Source organism: Pristiophorus japonicus, chromosome 4, assembly GCF_044704955.1.
Source record: "Pristiophorus japonicus isolate sPriJap1 chromosome 4, sPriJap1.hap1, whole genome shotgun sequence".
In the NCBI taxonomy this organism is placed as follows: domain Eukaryota; kingdom Metazoa; phylum Chordata; class Chondrichthyes; family Pristiophoridae; genus Pristiophorus; species Pristiophorus japonicus.
In genome coordinates, this window is record NC_091980.1 from 258924813 (window position 1) to 258944435 (window position 19623).

At 40.7% G+C, this 19623-nt stretch overlaps 1 protein-coding gene across 2 annotated transcripts in view; it reads left to right on the forward strand.

Moving 5' to 3' along the window:
* The window catches only part of dync1h1 (dynein, cytoplasmic 1, heavy chain 1), a 104077-nt gene that overhangs the window by 56272 nt on the left and 28182 nt on the right, over positions 1 to 19623 (forward strand). Inside the window, exons 45-56 of one of the 2 annotated variants that reach the window (XM_070879383.1) lie at positions 1114 to 1228; positions 1357 to 1518; positions 1897 to 2111; positions 4251 to 4455; positions 8122 to 8295; positions 9563 to 9682; positions 9790 to 9910; positions 10167 to 10362; positions 11026 to 11143; positions 11382 to 11597; positions 11795 to 12007; positions 15627 to 15754. In XM_070879383.1, coding sequence (XP_070735484.1) covers positions 1114 to 1228; positions 1357 to 1518; positions 1897 to 2111; positions 4251 to 4455; positions 8122 to 8295; positions 9563 to 9682; positions 9790 to 9910; positions 10167 to 10362; positions 11026 to 11143; positions 11382 to 11597; positions 11795 to 12007; positions 15627 to 15754 — 1983 coding nt within the window. Of the gene's footprint in view, positions 1 to 1113; positions 1229 to 1356; positions 1519 to 1896; positions 2112 to 4250; positions 4456 to 8121; positions 8296 to 9562; positions 9683 to 9789; positions 9911 to 10166; positions 10363 to 10639; positions 10836 to 11025; positions 11144 to 11381; positions 11598 to 11794; positions 12008 to 15626; positions 15755 to 19623 lie in introns of both variants that reach the window. The other variant, XM_070879384.1, reaches the window with a different exon arrangement.

The following is a 19623-nucleotide window of genomic DNA, read 5'->3' on the forward strand; positions in this document are numbered from 1 at the left end:
GAAGGTAGTGTTAAGAATGGGAGTACGGTCTGATGGGGCATTAATCAAATTGATAGTGTGAAGGCTACTTAAGATTGTATGACACTGGTGTAGCAGAGTTGTAAGACAAGGAGAACAAAACTGCTATTAATGTGGTATCTGGGTGGGTGAAGAAGTGAGAAGAGCTGCACAAGAGTGATGATGCTGCAAATTGACGCTTAAAACTGCTTAAAGGAATGTTGCTTGTGATCCTTTCTGTTTATAATCTGTTATGGGTGGGATTTGATGACTTACTCTCCGGTGTAGTGTTCAAAAACAAATTGTAATTTGCAGTTGATTGGTTTACACTTTAGTAGTTCCTAAAAGTTATAGGCCCGAATATTGCGGTCAGCGGCGAAGAAACATGCTTGCTGATCACCTTGCTGACATGCCCCCAAAGTTTTCACAAGATTTAGAGCACAGACTTGCTCTAATTTGGTGTCTGATCCAGTGCTGCGCCCTCTACAGGGGATCTGTGACATCTGGCAGCAGGACAAGAAGCAGCGCGGCTCTTCAAATCAGATTGAAGAATCCTCACTGAGACACGGAGTCTAAACCAGGAAATATAAATTAGATTTAATTGACGCACAGAAGGACAGAAAAAGTGAAAACATTTTTTTTAAATGTTTTTAAATCTCCAACACTCATTTTCTTCTGAGGGAATGAAGACACCACATTTAAATGAATTTTTCAGGGCCAAAGAGGTTGTTTATCAGCAATTATCACTTATCATGCCATTTAAAAACCCAATTACTCCTGAATGCACCAGCCCTAACTTTTTCAGCCATTTTTAGTGCAGAACTAGAGGGAAGGTCCCCAAGTTCACACTGTTGCATTTATTTTAGTGCTGAGTCTATCTGCGAGGACTGCCAACAGCACTCCCTGTGGAGAAGCAGGTATATCTGACACCAACTTCCAGATTTGCCCGTTTAACTACACATGTGCATATGCCAGAAGTTGCTGTCCGATTTGCGCCATTATAATAGTGAGCATTGTTGGCCTCACCGTTATTCTTATTGCAAAATCCAGCCCATAATGTCAGTATAAGAAAATTATTTTTTAAATAATAATCTCCGTGTAACTAATATTTTTTAGGATTTTCCGGCAACCACAAGGTCATTTGCTGCTTATTGGAGTCAGTGGTGCAGGAAAAACGACACTCTCTCGTTTTGTTGCCTGGATGAATGGCCTTAGTGTTTATCAGATCAAGGTTAGTGCTATTTTTTTCCTGTTCTAGCAAATAAACTGTTGCATACTAGAAGTAGCTTTTTTTTTTAATATCTAAAAACAAACTGTTCAAATTCTGCTAGTAAAGTGCTAAAATATTGGTGTGTACAGGTTCATAGGAAGTATACTGGTGAGGATTTTGATGAGGACCTGAGAACAGTGTTGAGGCGTTCAGGTTGCAAAAATGAGAAGATTGCTTTCATTATGGATGAGTCCAATGTACTGGATTCCAGTTTCTTGGAACGTATGAACACATTGTTGGCCAATGGGGAGGTAAATATATCAAACGTTTAAAAACTGCAAATGTGAACCATTTTTGCAAAGCTGCTAAAGCATTAAAAACATGTATAAGGTAAATTGTTTTTAATAATTAACTTGCTGTAAACTTTGCAAAATATTGTGACCATATGATTTAGCAAAATAATTTAAGTCTATTGATTTGAACAATTCTTGCACATCAGGTAGCTCTCAAACTTGGCAAACCTGAGTTTGTGTTGACACTTGGCTCTGCAGAAGTTTTAACATCAAGAACAGTATTGTATGAGGGTAAATAATGAGGCAAACCATGAAATGCTTCAGATATTCTAAGTTTATGTTTGGAATAATTAAATAGTTAAGCTCAGCCAAAATCTTTGATTTCCTATTGAACAGGTGCCTGGACTGTTTGAAGGGGATGAGTATGCTACCTTAATGACTCAGTGCAAAGAAGGTGCGCAGAAGGAAGGTTTAATGCTCGACACTCATGAAGAACTGTACAAATGGTTTACAGGCCAGGTTATCCGCAACTTGCATGTTGTATTCACCATGAATCCGTCATCTGAAGGCTTGAAGGATAGAGCTGCAACTTCTCCAGCTCTTTTCAACAGGTAAGCAGAATTTTTGTACCATTGCAATTCTAGTTGCATTATTTTGAAAGTATATGTGAGATCTTCAGTGAAGTATATTTAAAAGAGGGACATCAGTTGGTGTTCTTCACAATCGTGGATGCCAGTCCTAGAGCTCTAAAATACCTTCACTATTAGCTGGTACTGAGTATTTTTATTTACTTTTGAGCTCTGGGAAAGAAGGAAGGAAGATCAATACTCATAAAACGGAAGCCATTTGCTGACCAAACTCTGGCATATACTGATGAGCTCTTTTTTCAATTAATAATCCTCCTCTTTCCATCTCCTCTTTTCCCCTCCCCCTGCCCTTTACCTGTGACCCCCTTAAGGTAGTAAGTTTATTTGTATGTGTGGTATCTTTTTCATTTTTTTTAAATTACAGCTTGTTGTACAGTTGGGTAAGCTTGGTTAAATTCTGAGTAGACGTTATGCCAATGCCCAAAAGGTTCAACTAAGCTGTACTGAACGCAAAGCAAAATTGCATTATTTATCTTTAAAGCGGCCAAGATGTTGCCCAAAAGGTCCTTTCGATCTGACCCACAAAGCTGTTGATGCTATGCACAGAAGCAACTACAGCAGCTTTGGACTTCAATTCTTTAAAGTTCCTGGGCCCAGGGGACTATTGCTCCCTGATTAGTCAAAATCCACCAATTGAGCAGCCATCACCAGTCCTCCTGACACGTGAATTTTAAAAAGCTGAAGTTGTACGTTTTCGAGCTTCAGAGAAGGTTCACTAGGTTGATTCTGGAAATGAGGTGTGGTTAGCGTGAATGTTTTCTCGAAGAATCACTCAACACTCAGTCGGTTCCAACGCCAAAACGGCTTTTATTATGCCGGCGGGGAGAGCGCCTCTGGTCCAACTCCAGGCACTCCACTCTCCACCGAACAAAGAAATTCATCGATATTTATGTTTTACAATAGTTCATTACAGTTACTCAGCCCACTTCGGCTGGACACAATCCAATCATAACGATTATAGATTACATATAGGTTTCTTTAACCCAATAGAATTCCCCTGATACCTCAGGGGCTGTATGTTCGTTTTTTGTCAGCTCGGGCTGATTAATGACCTCGTTATGTGAGGTAGGCCTCCCCTTATATCTGTTCCTTGGGGCTTTGCTGTGCGAAGTCCTTGATTAAGGACATTCCACACCAGGTACTATAATGGTTCGTTATAGTTATCTTGTCTCAAGTGGATGATCCAAGGCATTCCCGGTAGTGGGCCTCACTAGGTCATTGCTCGGTCAGCCTCAGTCAATAGTTCTTTGCTTGACTAACTGAGTTCCCATCATGCTTGGGCAGCCATTTTATATGTGGTCACTTTAAACCTATGAGTTTAGATATATTTAGCAGGTGCCTAATGCCTACAACAAGGTGGTTGACTTATGAAGATAGGTTGGGACTATACTCATTGGAGTTCAGAAGAATGAGAGGTGATCTTATGGAAACATGAGATAATGAGAGGGCTCGACTAGTAGGATGCAGAGAGGATATTTCCAATCATAGGGGACATAGTCTCAGAATAAGGGGCTGCCCACTTAAAACTGCAATGAGGAATTTCTTCTGAGGGTTGTAAATCTGTGGAATTCTCTGCCCCAGAGAGCTATGGAGGCTGGGTCATTGAATATATTTAAGGCAGAGATAGACAGATTTTTGAGTGACAAGGGAATAAAGGATATGGGGGAGTGGGCAGGGAAGTGGAGCTGAATCCATGATCAGATCAGCCATGATCTTATTAAATGGCGGAGCAGGCTCGAGGGATCAAATGGCGTACTCCTCATATTTCTTGTGTTTGGTAGAATGAGGGGGAAACACGGATATGGAGATGTCATGGTTTGGAGTTTTTTGTCCATTTTCCCATTCCTTTGAACATGTTAATTTCAAATGTATTCTGAACAAAAGCTGCCTAAAAGGTAGGTTTTCATGCTAGGCTGTGATTTAGTTAGCACAGCTTCATATTAATTACATTGTTTTATTTGGTTCAAAAGTTATAAACGACTGTAGAATTAGTTGAACAGATTTGAATGTTCAAAACCCATCATTCATGTAATTTTTTTTGATGTGCAACTTTTTGCTTTTCTTTCTTCCCCTCCCCTCCCCCCCCCCCCCCCCCCCCGGTAGGTGTGTTTTGAACTGGTTTGGAGACTGGTCCACTGAAGCCTTGTATCAAGTTGGCAAAGAGTTTACCAGCAAAATGGACCTCGAAAAACCTAATTATATTGTCCCTGACTACATGCCAATTGCATATGATAAGCTTCCTCAACCACCATCCCACAGAGAAGCTATTGTCAACAGTTGTGTTTTTGTTCATCTGACACTGCATCAGGTGAGTAATGGTGTTGGATTCTTTTGTATTTTTGTTTACCCCATGTTTAGTATTCTTGATGGGGAAATGTACTTCATGCCATTAATATCCAGAGCAATATTGATTTCCTTTTTTTTAAATAAAAGGGTACCCTCGTGAGTGAAATCACATTTAAACATGCTTTTGAACAGATGTTTGGCTATTTTATACATAAAAATACTTCCAATGTATTTTTTAGCTTACTACTTTACCAAACTACTCACTCACACACAAGCCATTCTTGTGAATCTGGGGATTAGTTATTCAGGTATGGAGGATTTACAGCAAGCCCAATCTGGCCTTCAACAGCCACTCCTGGCTAGCTGCCAAGGGAAAGACCTCTGTTTTTTTTTCGTTTTTCCCCTTTGCTTGCCATTTCAGTGGTATGCCAACTGTAGCTGGTCTGGCTGAGCTCAATTATGGCTCAATATCAGTTCAGATGTTGCATTTACCCACTGAGTCATCGAGGGGAGGGTGGGTTGCTATGTCTTGGATCTGAAGTCAACAAAACTAGTCAACTGACCTCCAGTGGCAGTAGCAACCTAAATCCTTTTTGATTAGGGAAGTGTTGATAAAACTTAATGGAATTTAACTTTAAAATTACTGACGCCTTTTTTAGCATCAGTTTTTAAAAACCAAGTTCAAACAATTTGTAGATGAGCAAATTTATCTTTTTAATTCATTTATCGGATGTGGGTGATGCTAGCAAAACCAGCATTAATTGCCCATCCCTAATGCCCCTCGAAGTTGGTGGTGAGCTGCCATCTTGAACCACTGCAGCAGAAGGTACACCCACAATGTAGTTAGGTAGGGAGTCCCAGGATTTTGGCCTAGCGATAATGAAGGACTGGCGATATATTTCCAAGTCAGGATGGTGTGTGAATTGGAGGGAAATTTGGAGCTGGCTGTGTTCCCATGCGCCTGCTGACCTTGTCCTTCTAGGTGGTGGAGGACATGGGTTTGGGAGGTGTTGTTGAAGCCTTGGTGAGTTGCTGTAGTGCATCTTGTCGCTGGTACACACTGCAGCCAAGGTGTGCTGATGGTGGAGGGAGTGAATGTTTAAGGTGCTGGATGTGGTGCCAATCAAGCGAGATTCTTGAGTGTTGGAGCTGCAATCATCCAGGCAAGTAGAGTATTCCATCGCAATCTTGACTTGTGCTTTGTAGATGGTGGAAAGGCTTTGGGGAGTCAGGAGGTGACTCACTCGCCAAGAATACCCAGCCTCTGATGTGCCCACCATATTTGTGGGTGGTCCAGTTAAGTTTCTGGTCAGTGGTGATACCCTCGCCCACTGGCCCCTCCCAGGATGTTGATGGTGGGGGTTCGATGATGATGATGAATGTTCAGGGGAGGTGGTTAGATTCTCTCTTTTTTGGAGATGGTCATTGCCTGACACTTGTGTGGCACGAATGTTACTTGCCACTTATCAGCCCAAGCAGGGATGTTGTTCAGGTCTTGCCGCATACGAGCACTGACTGCTTCATTATCTGAGGAGTTGAGAAAATCGATCAATGAAAATCCCCACTTCTGACTTTGTGATGGAGAGAAGGTCATTCATGAAGCAGCTGAAGAGGGTTGGGTCGAGGACACTACCCTGAGGCACTGCTGTAGCGATGTCATGAGGCTGAGATGATTGGCCTCCACAATCATCTTCCTTTGTTCTGGCATGATTCCAGCCAGTAGCGAGTTTTCTCCCTGATTCCCATTGACTTCAGTTTTACTCGTGCTCCTTGATGCCACACTCAGTCAAATGCTGTCTTGATGTCAATGGCAGTCGCTCTAATCCTAACTCTGGATTTCAGCTTTTGTCCATGTTTGGACCAAGGCTGTAATGACGTCTGGAGCCGAGTGGTCCTGGCAGAACCCAAACTGAGCATCAGTGAGCAGGTTATTGGTGAGTAAATGCTGATTGATAACGCTGTCGATGACCCCTTCCATCATGTTGCTGATGATTGAAAGTAGAGGTAATTGGCCAGATTGGATTTGTCCTGCTTTTTGTGGATGGGACATTACCTGGGCAATTTTCCAATTTGTCGTGTAGATGCCAGAGTTGTAGCTGTACTGGAACAGTTTTACTGGAGGCGGGGCTAGTTCTGGACCACAAGTCTTCAGCATTACAGCCGGGATGTTGACTGGGCCCATAGCCATTGCTGTATCCAGTACATTCAGCAGTTTCTTGATAATCACATGGAGTGAATTGAATTGACTGAAGACTGGCACTGTGGAAGAACCTTCATAACATAGACTGCAGCAGTTCAAGAAGGCGGCTCACCATCACCACCTTGAGGGCAATTAGGAATGGGCAATTAATGCATCTGCGACGGGTATGTTGGTGAGGATGAGTTCAAGTAGGTTTTTCCCTCGTGTTGGTTCTCTCTCAACCTGCTACAAGCCCAGTCTGGTAGCTATGTTCTTCAGGGCTCGGTTAGTAGTTGTGCTACCGAGCCATTGTTGGTGATAGACATTGAAGCCCCCCTCCCAAAGTACATTCTGTGCCCTTGCTGCCCTCCGTACTTCTTCCCAGTGGATTTCAACATGGAGGAGTACTGATTCATCAACAGAGGGAGGGTGGTAGGTGGTAATTAGCAGGAGGTTTACTTTCCCATATTTGATCTCCTGCCATGAGACTTCATGGGATCCGGAGTCACTGTTGAAGACTCTCGGGACCGCTCCCTGTATACCACTGTGCTGTCGTTTCTGATGTGTCTGTCGTGCTGGTGGGACAGGACATACCCAGGGATGGATATGGAGGAGTCTGGGGTGTTTGCTGAAAGGTTTATGATTCTATGAATATGAATATTTCAGGCTGTAGTTTGACTATAGTGTAGTGGGACCGCTCTCCCAATTTTGGTAGAAGTCGCCATGTGTTAGTGAGGAGGACTGGGCTGTGTGTGCCTTTTGTCATGTCCGAATCGATGCCGGGTGGTCCATCTGGTTTTATTCTTGTATTTAAAAGCAGGAAATACTTAGATCAGGCAGCATCTGTGGAGAAAGAGTTAACATTTCAGGTCGATGATCTTTCAATCGTCGAATGGTCATCGACCTGAAATGTTAACTTTGCTTCTCTCTCCACAGATGCTGCCTGATCTGCTAAGTATTTCCAGCATTATCTGCTTTTATTTCAGATTTTCAGCATCTGCAGTAGTTTGCTTTTTTTATTATTCTTGTACTTTGTCGTAATGGTTTGGTACAACTGAGTGTCTTGCTAGGCCATATCGGAGGGCAGTTAAGAGTCAGCCACATTGCTGTGGGTCTGAACTAATACTGGGTAAGGGCGGCAGTTTTCCTTCCCTAAAGAACTTTCGTGAACCAGGTGAATTCTTGCAACAATACGGTAGTTTCATGGTCACTATTACTGATACTAGCAATTTATTTAACTGAATTTAAATTCACCAGCTGCTGTGGTGGGATCATTAATCTAGGCTTTTGGCAACATAATCACTATGCTACCGTACCCATAAATCTCCAAGACAGTATGAAGTCATTTATTTTCTCCCATTGTTTTGGATAATATCTGATTCTATTGTTGGTAAATATTGAGCAGCAGCCATAGGAATGTTTTTTAATAATACATGCATCTGGGCATAAATTTCAAGGTGCTCACCTAGTGCCTGAAATCAGCTGAAATGGAAATAATTGTTTTCTTAGGCAAATACTCGACTGGTCAAACGTGGAGGCAGAATAATGGCCATCACTCCTCGCCATTATCTGGACTTCATCAACCACTATGCCAACATGTTCAATGAAAAGCGTAGTGAACTGGAGGAGCAACAGATGCATTTAAATGTTGGTCTACGTAAGATTAAGGAAACAGTCGACCAGGTACAGTTAAACAAGTCATAAAACGACATTGCTTAATGTTTGCGTAATTTGTCTCTGAAAATCACGGTGCTAAACTTTTATTGTATGCTTCCTATGTGCACCAATTTCTCACTAAAGTCTTGAGATTCTATATAAGCAGATTGAGCAATATCATTGGTTCTGAATTTTGTTAAAAACAAATTTACCTAATTTAAGCCATGTACAGATAGAATACATCTAACACACATTACTATATTGGTATATAATCAGTAAAGATGCAAGCTTTTTGTTGCGTTGTGCTTGTGTGAATGGATAGTGTTGAGGATTTCTGTGATATCTTAAAGGAACTCTTCCATCTTGTAAATCCAACATGGCCTTTTTTCCTCTCTCCTCGCCTCTTTCTCCCCCCACCCCGGTCTCCTTTAGCATATTGTATAATTGTTTCCCCAAGTGTCTTTTTGTTAACATAATAAATCATTTGCTTTTAACTATTTACATGCTTTAATAAAGCATTATTGATCTAACACCAGATGGCCAGCAATTCAGTGCTTTTGTGTCTGAACTAGTCATTGAGATTTCCACATTAGATTTATACAGTATATTGGCATCATACTTTTCTACCATACATATCAGATTGATTGGGAAATGCTTAGATTCTCCTTGCCCCCTTGGCTTGGTAGTCCTCTATTCAACCTTCACACACATTCTATGAGCTAGAGCAGATTATGTTTGTCTTGTTGCATTTGAGATATCATTGATACTAAAGTCTTAACGGGCCAATGCCCCAAGTAGTTTTTTCTCCATCTGTACCACTACCCTTATGAGAAACTGCAATGTAGAAATGGAAGAAGACTGTGCTAAATGTCTTCCATACTCCTCAATTCTTGTAAATCCAACATGGCTTTTTTTTCTCTTCCTCACCCCACCTTTCTTCTTAAGAATATCCTATAACTATTTCCCCAAGTGTCCATTTTTGATGTATAAAATCATTTGCTTTTAACAGTACACTAAAAAATGCTAAAAATTTATGTTGCGAACATAGATACTAATGCAGAGTGGTTCTGACTGACAGTAGGAAACTATTTCCCCAAGTGTCCATTTTTGATGTATAAAATCATTTGCTTTTAACAGTACATAAAAAATGCTAAAAATTTATGTTGCGAACATAGATACTAATGCAGAGTGGTTCTGATTGACAGTAGGAATACCTTAAAATTTGTTTATATTAAAACGTACTACACTTGCTAGGTTAATAATTTGCTATTTTTTTAAAATCCTTTCATTCTAGGTTGAAGAATTGCGGCGAGATCTGAGAATTAAGAGCCAAGAGTTGGAAGTTAAAAATGCAGCAGCCAATGATAAGTTGAAGAAAATGGTGAAGGATCAACAAGAAGCTGAAAAGAAAAAGGTAGTAATTTATAGCTTTGAGAACAAGAACACTACTTGAAATGAACATCTCAAACTAGGAAAGTAGAGAGTCTAATCAAGTAAGACACCTTTCACTTTCTTTGATAGGTTATGAGTCAAGAAATTCAGGAGCAGGTGCACAAACAACAAGAAATTATTGCTGACAAGCAGATGAAAGTAAAGGAAGATCTGGACATGGTAGAGCCTGCTGTCATTGAGGCTCAGAATGGTTAGATTTGTTTTAATTGAGTTTGTAAATATATAATATATTAATGAAATTTATGTGGTATGCTTAATTGCTATCAGTAGTAATTTATTTACTTTGTTTTTGGAACTATAATCCTGTAATTTTCTGTCTTTTTTAAAAAAACAACTGATGAACTGATCTTTTCTATGTGGTGTTTATCTCAATTTTCTGTCTCTCCTAACCTTTACTTTCTCTTGCTGTTTATTTGCACTCTGGCCTACGGTGCTGGTCTGATTAGCTGTAAAATCGATCAAGAAGCAGCACTTGGTAGAGGTTCGTTCAATGGCTAATCCGCCAGGTGCAGTGAAGCTAGCACTCGAGTCGATCTGTCTGCTCCTGGGCGAAAGTACAACTGACTGGAAACAGATCCGATCGATCATAATGAGGGAAAACTTCATTCCGACCATTGTAAATTTTTCAGCTGACGAAATCAGGTGAATAATGGGGTGCACGCAGCTGCTGGAGGTAGAAGGAAATTGTCCAGAAGACTAGCCAAAAGCTTAAAACTAAAGAATTGATCATTTAAAAATGAATAGAATTTGAACATTTTGGTGTTACATTTGTTAACCAAACACAATTTGCTGTTTGGGTGACACAATGTCCTGCTGGTCTTCAAATTAAAAATTTCCTCTCTTCATTCCCAGCGACTGTTACACACCCTTATCCTTTGCATGTCCATTTAAAGCCCCTTTCTTTTCACCCCTCTATTAGCTGTGAGCTCTATAAAGAAGCAGCATCTTGTTGAAGTGAGAGCCATGGCCAATCCACCTGCTGCAGTAAAACTCGCGTTAGAATCAATCTGTCTCCTGCTGGGTGAGGAGACAAGTGACTGGAAAAAGATCAGACAAGTTATTATCAGAGATAATTTCATCACCAGCATAGTCAACTTTAATACTGAAGAATTAAGGTATTCATTATTTTTATTTTAAAATCACATTTTTTCTTGCATTTTTATTGTGTTGCAGCTCTTCATTGCTATGCGCCACCTAGTTTATGTGACTGGCACCTTTTTGTAGCATTATATCAAATTCTGATTGAATTTCCAGCTCTAAACTTTCAAAGGGCAATTGTTAACATTGTTCATCTTTATTCATCAGTGATGTTATTCGAGAGAAGATGAAGAAAAACTACATGTCCAATCCAAGCTACAACTACGAAATAGTCAACAGAGCATCTTTGGCATGTGGTCCAATGGTGAAATGGGCGATTGCACAGGTGAGTGATAAATCTGGATTTTAAAAGAAAATTGTTTTGTGATCATTTCTGCTACGGTTAAAAACACTTCAGATTAAAGTTGTGAACCAGTGCATTGCTGTTACACTCAATTTGCACCTTCTGCACTATAAAACCTCATTAAAGGCAGGATCACTAGGGGGTAGCCAGTTTTTTTCCCCCTCTTGGTCATTGGCACACTCGTGTAGCTGCTTTAATTTCATACCATTTTGTTTCATAGCTTAACTATGCTGATATGTTAAAACGAGTAGAACCTTTACGCAATGAGCTGCAGAAGCTGGAAGATGATGCAAAAGAGAACCAACAGAAGGCTGATGAGGTAGAGCAAATGATTCGTGACCTGGAGACCAGTATTGCTCGTTACAAAGAGGAGTATGCTATTCTGATATCTGAAGCTCAAGCCATTAAGGCAGATCTTGCAGCAGTGGAAGCAAAGGTGAGTGGTTTTATAAATAAAGGTTTTCTAATTCATTGTTCAATTGCATCATGGACGTCCTTCTAAAAGACCGCAGGGGCGTGGAGCACCGACTAAGGCTGAGATAATTTATCAGTTAGTTTAGAAGATACTGTGATTTTTTTTTTCTGCCTGTTTGTCTCAGCAAAATGCTTTTTGGGTCATAAAACCCCCTTTAGGTTAACCGAAGTACTGCACTGTTGAAGAGTTTGTCTGCTGAACGAGACCGCTGGGAAAAGACCAGTGAAACATTTAAGAATCAGATGGCCACCATTGCTGGAGACTGCTTACTATCGGCTGCTTTCATCGCTTATGCAGGATACTTTGATCAGCAAATGCGCCAAAATCTGTTTACAACTTGGGCACATCACTTGCAACAAGCAAGCATTCTGGTAATTTTAAATAATTTCAAAAGCTTGAGGTTATTATGTTGATCAGAAGAGATAACTGGAAAAAGTAAAATCTATCTATGCTGCACCGAATTGTTTTTGGATCCTGTTTACACTCTGTGCAGAGTAAAAAGGTTCTAGTTACAGGGGATTTGATGATTATTGCTATAGAGGGTATACCCTCTGCAGTCTTGATTTAAGAGTCTAGGAGGGTGTGCTCCCTACCTGATGCCAGGGTAAGAGATATCTTAAAGCGGCTGGAAAGGGAGGAGGGGAAGAACTGTTGTCTGAACAAATAACATAAGAAGGAACAAGGAGGGATAAGGGAGTATCACTATCAAGATGCTAAATTAAAATGGAGGACCTTGAGGATAGTAATCTTTGGATTACTATCCGAGCCACATGCTAATTGGCATATAGATAAACAGATAAGGAAAGTAAATGTGTGGCTGAAAGAGCAGTGTGGGAAGGAAGGGTTTCATTTCATGGGACATGGAGTTGTAACTCATGGGCTGTGCCTGGACTGGGCTAGGACCAAGGTCCTAGCAGAAAGGACAAATAGGAACTTTAAGCCAATAAAGGTGAGGGGGAGGAGTCCAGGTGGAAATAACAGTAAGCTGGGGATAGCAGCAAATATTGAGTACAAAAACTGATGAAGATAAATACTCGGAACAGAAGAAAATGTAGGCAGTTTGCGGGAGTAATGAAATACAAGAACATATTATATTGCATGAATAGCAAGTTCATGAATACAGAGCATCAGCAACAAAAAGTATGAGTCAAAAAGTAGGCCAAATGTACCATCAGGGCATATGGGCATTGTGGGCAGTTATCTAAATAGGGATTCTGTATAAAAATGCAAATGCAACTAAGACAAATTAGTTGGAAGCACACATTCATTTTAATGGGTATGATGTAACCATTAGAGGCCTGGCAACAGAGTAATACCAGAACTTAAAGGGGTAAGGTATGAGGACAGGTTGCATAAACCAAATTTGTATTCACTTGTGTTCAGAAGGGCATGGGGCGATCTAATTAAGGTGCTTAAAATAAAGTAATTTGGTAGGATACTACAATGACCCGTTTCTGTGCTGCATTACTCATTCGGCCCAAAGAGTCTATGCCGAAGTTTATGCTCCACATGAGCCTCCTCCCACTCTACATCATATACATTATATAACCCTATCAGCATAATCTTCTATTCCTTTCTCCCTCATGTGCTTATCTAATTTTCCCCTTAAATGCATCTGCTATTTGCCTCAAATACTCCTTGTGGTAGCGGGTTCCACATTCTTACCACTCTCTAGATAAAGAAGTTTCTCCTGAATTTCCTATTGGATTTATTAGTGACCATCTTATCTTTATGACCTCTAGTTTTGGACTCTCCAAGTGGAAACATTTTTTCTCCCTCTACCCTCTAAAACCCTTTCATTATCTTAAAGACCTCTTATCATTATCAGGTCACCCCTCAGCAATCTGTCTAGAGAAGAGCCCCAGCCTGTTCAGCTTTTCCTGATCAGTATATCCTCTCAGTAAGATTCATAGATTGGTTACAGTTTGGAAGAAGGCCCATGCCAACTCTCAGCTAGTCCCACACGCTAGCCCTTTTCCTGTAGCCCTGCAAATGTTTTTCCTTCAGATACTCCCCATTGAAAGATAAGATTGAATCTGCCTCCACCACCCTTTCAGGCAGTGCATTCCAGATCCCAACCACTCGCTGCATTAAAAAAAAAATGTTTTCTTGCATCGTGCTTTTGGTTCTTTTGCCAATCACCTTAAATCTGTGTCCTTTGGTTCTTGAGCCTTGTGCCAATGGCAATGGTTTCTATCTACCTGTTTTTAAAAAAAAAAACCCACATGATTTTAAACACCTATCAAATCTCCTCTCAACCGTCTCTGCTCCAAGGAGAACAACTCCAGCTTCAGTCTATCAAAGTAAATGAAGTCCTTCATTCCTGGAATCATTTTCGTAAATCTTTTCTGCACCTTCTCTAAGGCCTTCACATCCTTCCTAAAGCGTGGTGCCCAGAATTGGACACTACTCCAGTTGGGGCTGAACCAATGTTTTATACAAGTTCATTATAATTTCCACACTTTTGTACTCCATGCCTCTATTCATGAAGCCCAAGATCCTGTAAGCCTTTGTAACTTGCTTTCTCAACCTACCCTGCCACCTTCAGCGATTTGTGCGCACATACCTTCAGGTCTCTCTGTTCGCGCACCCCCTTTAGGATTGTACCATTTAGTTTGTATGTCCCCTCCTCACATTCCAAAATGTATAATTTCACACTTTCTGCATTAAATTTCATCTGCCACGTGTCCGCCCATTTCACCAACCTGTCTGTCTTCCTGAAGTCTTATCACTCTCCTCCTCACTGTTCACTGCACTTCCAAGTTTTGTGTCATCTGCAAAATTTGAAATTGTGCCCTGTACACCCATGTCCAAGTCATTAATATATATCAAGAAAAGCAGTGGTCCTAGAACCGACCCCTGGGGAACACCACTGTATACCTTCCTCCAGTCCGAAAAATAACTGTTCACCACTACTGTTTCCTGTCACTTAGCCAATTTCGCATCCATGCTGCCGCTGTCCCTTTTATTCCATGGACTTCAATTTTGCTGGCAAGCCTATTATGTGGCACTTTGTTGAACGCCTTTTGGAAATCCATGTACACTGTGACAACCACATTACCCTCATCAACCCTCTGTTACCTCACCAAAAAAAACTCGATCAAGTTGGTATCATATTTTCAGCTCTAGTATCATCCTTTTGAATCTTTTTGGCACCTTCTCCAATGCCTCATCATTTTTATAATTATGGAGATCAGAACTGTGCACAGTACTCCCAAGTGTGGTCTAATCAATGTTCAAAAGAAGTACCTGTATAACTAATTTCTCTGCTTTTCAATTCTATCCCACTAGAAATGAACCAGTGTTTGGTTTGATTTTTTTAATGGCCTTATTAACCTGCAACTCTACTCTTTTGTGTATCTATACCACTGGAACACTTTGCTCTTCAACCCCATTCAAACACTTACTATCCAAGCAGCATTATTTCTGTTTTTGTTTTCCATTTAAAGTTTTCTCTTTTCCAAGTTGTCCCAGCCCCTCCTCTCATTCCGACACTGCAGGTCAGTTGACTCTGTGAAGGCCAACTCTACAGCTGGAAACATTGGGCTGTGCTGAACCTCATCTGGGAGTAATGTCTCAAAGTATAAATTAATTGTCTAAAACCCATGCAAGATAAACTATTTTTATGTCTGGTGATGGAATCCAGAACATGGAAGTGCAATCTTAAAAATCAGGAGTGAAAGCAAGTAGCACTTCTTCACACACAGGGTTGGAGAAATCTGGAACCCCCCCCCCCCCCCAAAATGGCTGCAGATGCTCGGTCAATTAACATTTTCAAGAGTGAGATCAATAGATTTTTGTTAAATAAGAGTAGCGAGCGATATGGATCAAAGGCAGGTAATCAGCCCTGACCTGATTGAATGCCAGAACAGGTCTGAGGGGCTAAGTGGCATATGTTCTACATGTCAACTATTCTTAATTTGGATGTATGTGGGAAAAGTTGAATCAAAAATAGTTTTCCACAAGTTAATCATTGCCTTTTAACTTCAGTTCCGTACAGACATTGCGAGAACAGAGTACCTATCTAATGCTGATGAACGCCTGCGCTGGCAAGCAAACTCTCTACCTGCAGATGACTTGTGCACAGAAAATGCTATCATGCTGAAACGTTTCAATAGGTATGTATCTCAACTTTTGTGTAAAGTTTGATTTGGAAGAATAATGTGGTGAAGAATTAGAGAAGGGACTTTTGCTGGGTACAATTTAAGGCAGTGTGTCAGAGCTGTTGTGTTTCAGATAGCTAAAAACACTAATTAATTTTTGTACTTGTGAAACGATTTTGAATACACCAACATGGGTTCTACGTGTATGGCCAGACTGTAAAAATGGAAACTTGCCTTTTGAGGTATATTTTCGGTATGGTGAAGGACCCTGGAGTTAAATGTACAGAAAATATTTTATACATTTAATCCCTGGGACTCTGGCTGAAAGCAACATACTGTACTTATAGGTAGGGTTTCCCTGTTGTTTATTTACTCTGCTCGTTGGCACTTTAAGCAAGATTGTGTTTTAAAGTGCCAGTGCTCTTGGGGCTTAATTTTGGCCCGGAGTTGCTCCATTGTTTTTGGAATAAGCTGCTTTTTCTGGCGTAACTTAAAAATCCCCAGTTTCCCCAATCAATTTGCACCAGTGTAACTCCGTTACGGTTTTTTTAGGTTAGGTTTTTTTTCTCAAAAGGGGCGTTACCAGCCACCTACACCAGTTCTGCCCATTTAGGCAACTTTGGCCAGCTAATAGTTACTCCATTTCTACTTAGGCCAGCATATGTGGCCACTTGCGGAGAGTTAAAGAAATCGGTGCAGGTAAGTACATCGGAGGCCATTTGGCCTGGGATAGGGGCGGGAAGCCGAGAGGACCTGGACTAACCAAGCCTTACCCTTAGCAATGTTTGCAAACAAAAACTACTAACAATTCTATAAGAAATAAAAATTTGAAGTCCTACCTTCATCATAAAACTGCAATTCACCTTTCTGCACTTGGCCCAGGAAGGCAGCGGGCCGGTGCAGGAGGCCACTCGGCCTGGGCTAGGGGTAGGAGGAAGTGAACTGGCCGGCATCGGGATTCAACGGAGAGGCTGAAAAAAGAACATTTAACGCTCCGAGCAAATCACTCAACAACTGTTCAGTTAGGAGATTAGAGTTAGTCTGACTGAATGATGCCACAAACTGTCTTGAATAAGGAAACGGTCTACAAAGTCCAGCCAACAAGCTGTCTCAGCTGTGCATTTAAAAAAAAAAAAAAAAAATCCCAGGTTTTTACAAAACTCTTCAGGAAACAAAGTGACAACAAAAACACATTAGACCTGATTCTGCTTTGTAAAGTTGAAAGCAGAAAGAGGTACTGGGAGTGTACAACTTGTATGATGCTCATTCTTCTTCTTTTTCCAATCTATACACACACACACACACACACACACACACACACACACACACACACACACATATGCTTGAAACCTATTATGATCAAGGTCTAGTTCCCATGTGTCCATTCCAGCTTCCTTGATTCTTTGAGGCCCAGCCCTCACATCTCAAAATCTTGCCTCCTCCATTGTTTGACCACCTGACACTTGTGGGTGCGCATGCGCGGCCGTTGCCATTCTCCCCTGCGTATGTTTAGATGTCCCGGCACGTTTTCTAGCGCAAAACACAGGCTCCACCCCCACCCCCCTGAGACGACTGGCCACGCTGCGTGACTGCAGTGAAGAGGCCAGACAGTGGCCAAAGTTGTAACATTTTTTTCCGGCGCAACTCCGCTAAGTGTGCTGAAAAACGAGCTCAGTCAAAATTGACACCATAGTGATATTTTCAGTGAACAAGTTCAGTAAACTACGTTGCTGACAGTTACACTAAGACATAAAGCTTTATGCTAATTCTTATTCAAATCCAATTCATTCAGGCAGGAAGAGGCAAACCACTGCTATGTTGAACACATTCCTGTTTAAAATTCTAGGAGTGATTAGTGAAGCTACTTATGCACAGTAAAGTTTCACAGCATTGTGCTCAGTTCTTCCAAAAAATTATTGTATTTTAAAACTCCAAACCATAATTCATCTGGCAAGAAAATGTTAAATGACAGTTGCTGGCAAAAATGCACCCCAAATTAGTTTTTTTTTAAATCATTATGCTTAAAAACCCAGTGTCTGAACATTTCTTAATCGGGTGAATGAACAATTGACACAAATATAAGAAACAGATAAGCAATGTGCAGGAAAAATGAAGGATTCAGCCTTGAGAAACATTTGGATAACTTGGACTCTTAGCTTTGAGAGGAAGCAACTAATGGGGACTTAAGGAGGCCTCCTGAAAGTATACGAGGCTAGAGTGATACTGCACTCTGTGCAAACTCAATACCCGTGTGATGAAATCATGAAGGGGACCCAGCTTTAGTGCACAATAGTTTCCTGAGTTATTTGTCACTTTTGCAGTAGATACTTGCTCACAGCTACTTAATGGCTGGTTGTGTTACAGGGGGCACAGGGCTTTACTGATTGGATAGGCCTATTGGCCTTCCTCATCCAAAATCCTGTAGATAGGAATAGATTTTTTTCCCTTTTATTGTTGCGTCTCCAGTGTTTCAGGATTTAATTTCCATTTGAAATACTCCCTTGTGCACTTTATTATATACAATTTTTTAAATAAACTAATATGAGCTAGATAGAAACAGAAAACTCAAACAATAAGCAGAAATAAAAGCAAAGTGGAGAAATAAGAGAAAGTGAGAGAACGACAGTGAGAACTGAAAAAGGGACAATTGTAAAAAGATTAACGCAGTTGAATTAATGAATTGCAAATAAGGATCGGTGTAGAAATAGAATATAGGGAAATTCTTGCATGATAAAATGTAGATTTTGCTTGTATTTCAGTCTCTGCATTAATGTATGTGGTCGGATTAGTTAAAGGGCTGAGCTCTATACGCATCATTCTTTGAATAATAGCTACTGATTCTGTTTCTAATGTAGTGTTTTCTTCATGATGCACGAGGGCATTTTGAAATTCATTTCCAATAATCATCAGAACAATTGCATTTGTTTTCTTTTTCAAGCGTGCACCTTTTAGTATTTGTCTGAACATTGAGTCACACTGATGCTGTGAACCCAGCCTTGATGGGAGTAAAGTTGAGAGCTTTGGAACTGAAATATCATTGTGCTTATTCTTATTAGATTAACAGATCAGGAATGTCTCTATCTCCCCTCTATTATTTGGAGTTGACTTGCTGTGCGTGAGAAAAAAACCTTGTTCGAGATATTGCAGATGGAAGAAGCTGACTGACCCTGTTGGGACAGAGAATGAGAGGGACTGTAGTGATGAAAAGGGGGTAGCAGAAAAGGCAGTGTTGAGGGGCTGTGGGGGAAGATGAGAGGGAGATCTGTTTGGGCATGAGAATAAGTGGAAGAATGTGTTGTTCCACTCACAGCAAGCATATCTTTTAGGGAAATAGGGTGGGGCTTTGGCAGCAGTATAGGACCATGAACTATGAGGCCAGATCTGGGGATAGTGGGTCTCTGGAAACACTTCAGCCTTAAACTTCAGGTGTGAAAGATACCGAGGCTTTCAGCTGTGCCCAGACACACTGCGATCGTGTACTAAGTACGAGTACAATGTTCTTTACTTTTTATCTACAAGCAGCAGGGTCCGTGCTCAAAATCAATTAATCTGGTCCTGATACTGTCAATCTATGCTCTCACTTTAAATTATTTCTTTAGTCTGGCTGCATACTGTGTTCCCTCACAGCTTTGGGTTTTCTATCCCATCTTCCTACTTCAGTTAATGGCTCAAATGCCCGTCATGCTTCAGTCGCTTTCACCTGCATCTATTGCAGCAGTTCCTAAATCCACAAGTACGGGTGTAAATATAATGCAACATCAACAGGCAGAATAATGGGCCAGGGTTGCTGGTGAAACCCAGGCCCAGTTTTTTTTATTTTTTTTTATTTTTCTTCCCTCTTCTCTTACATATTTTGGATGTGTTCTACAACAATATATTTGTTG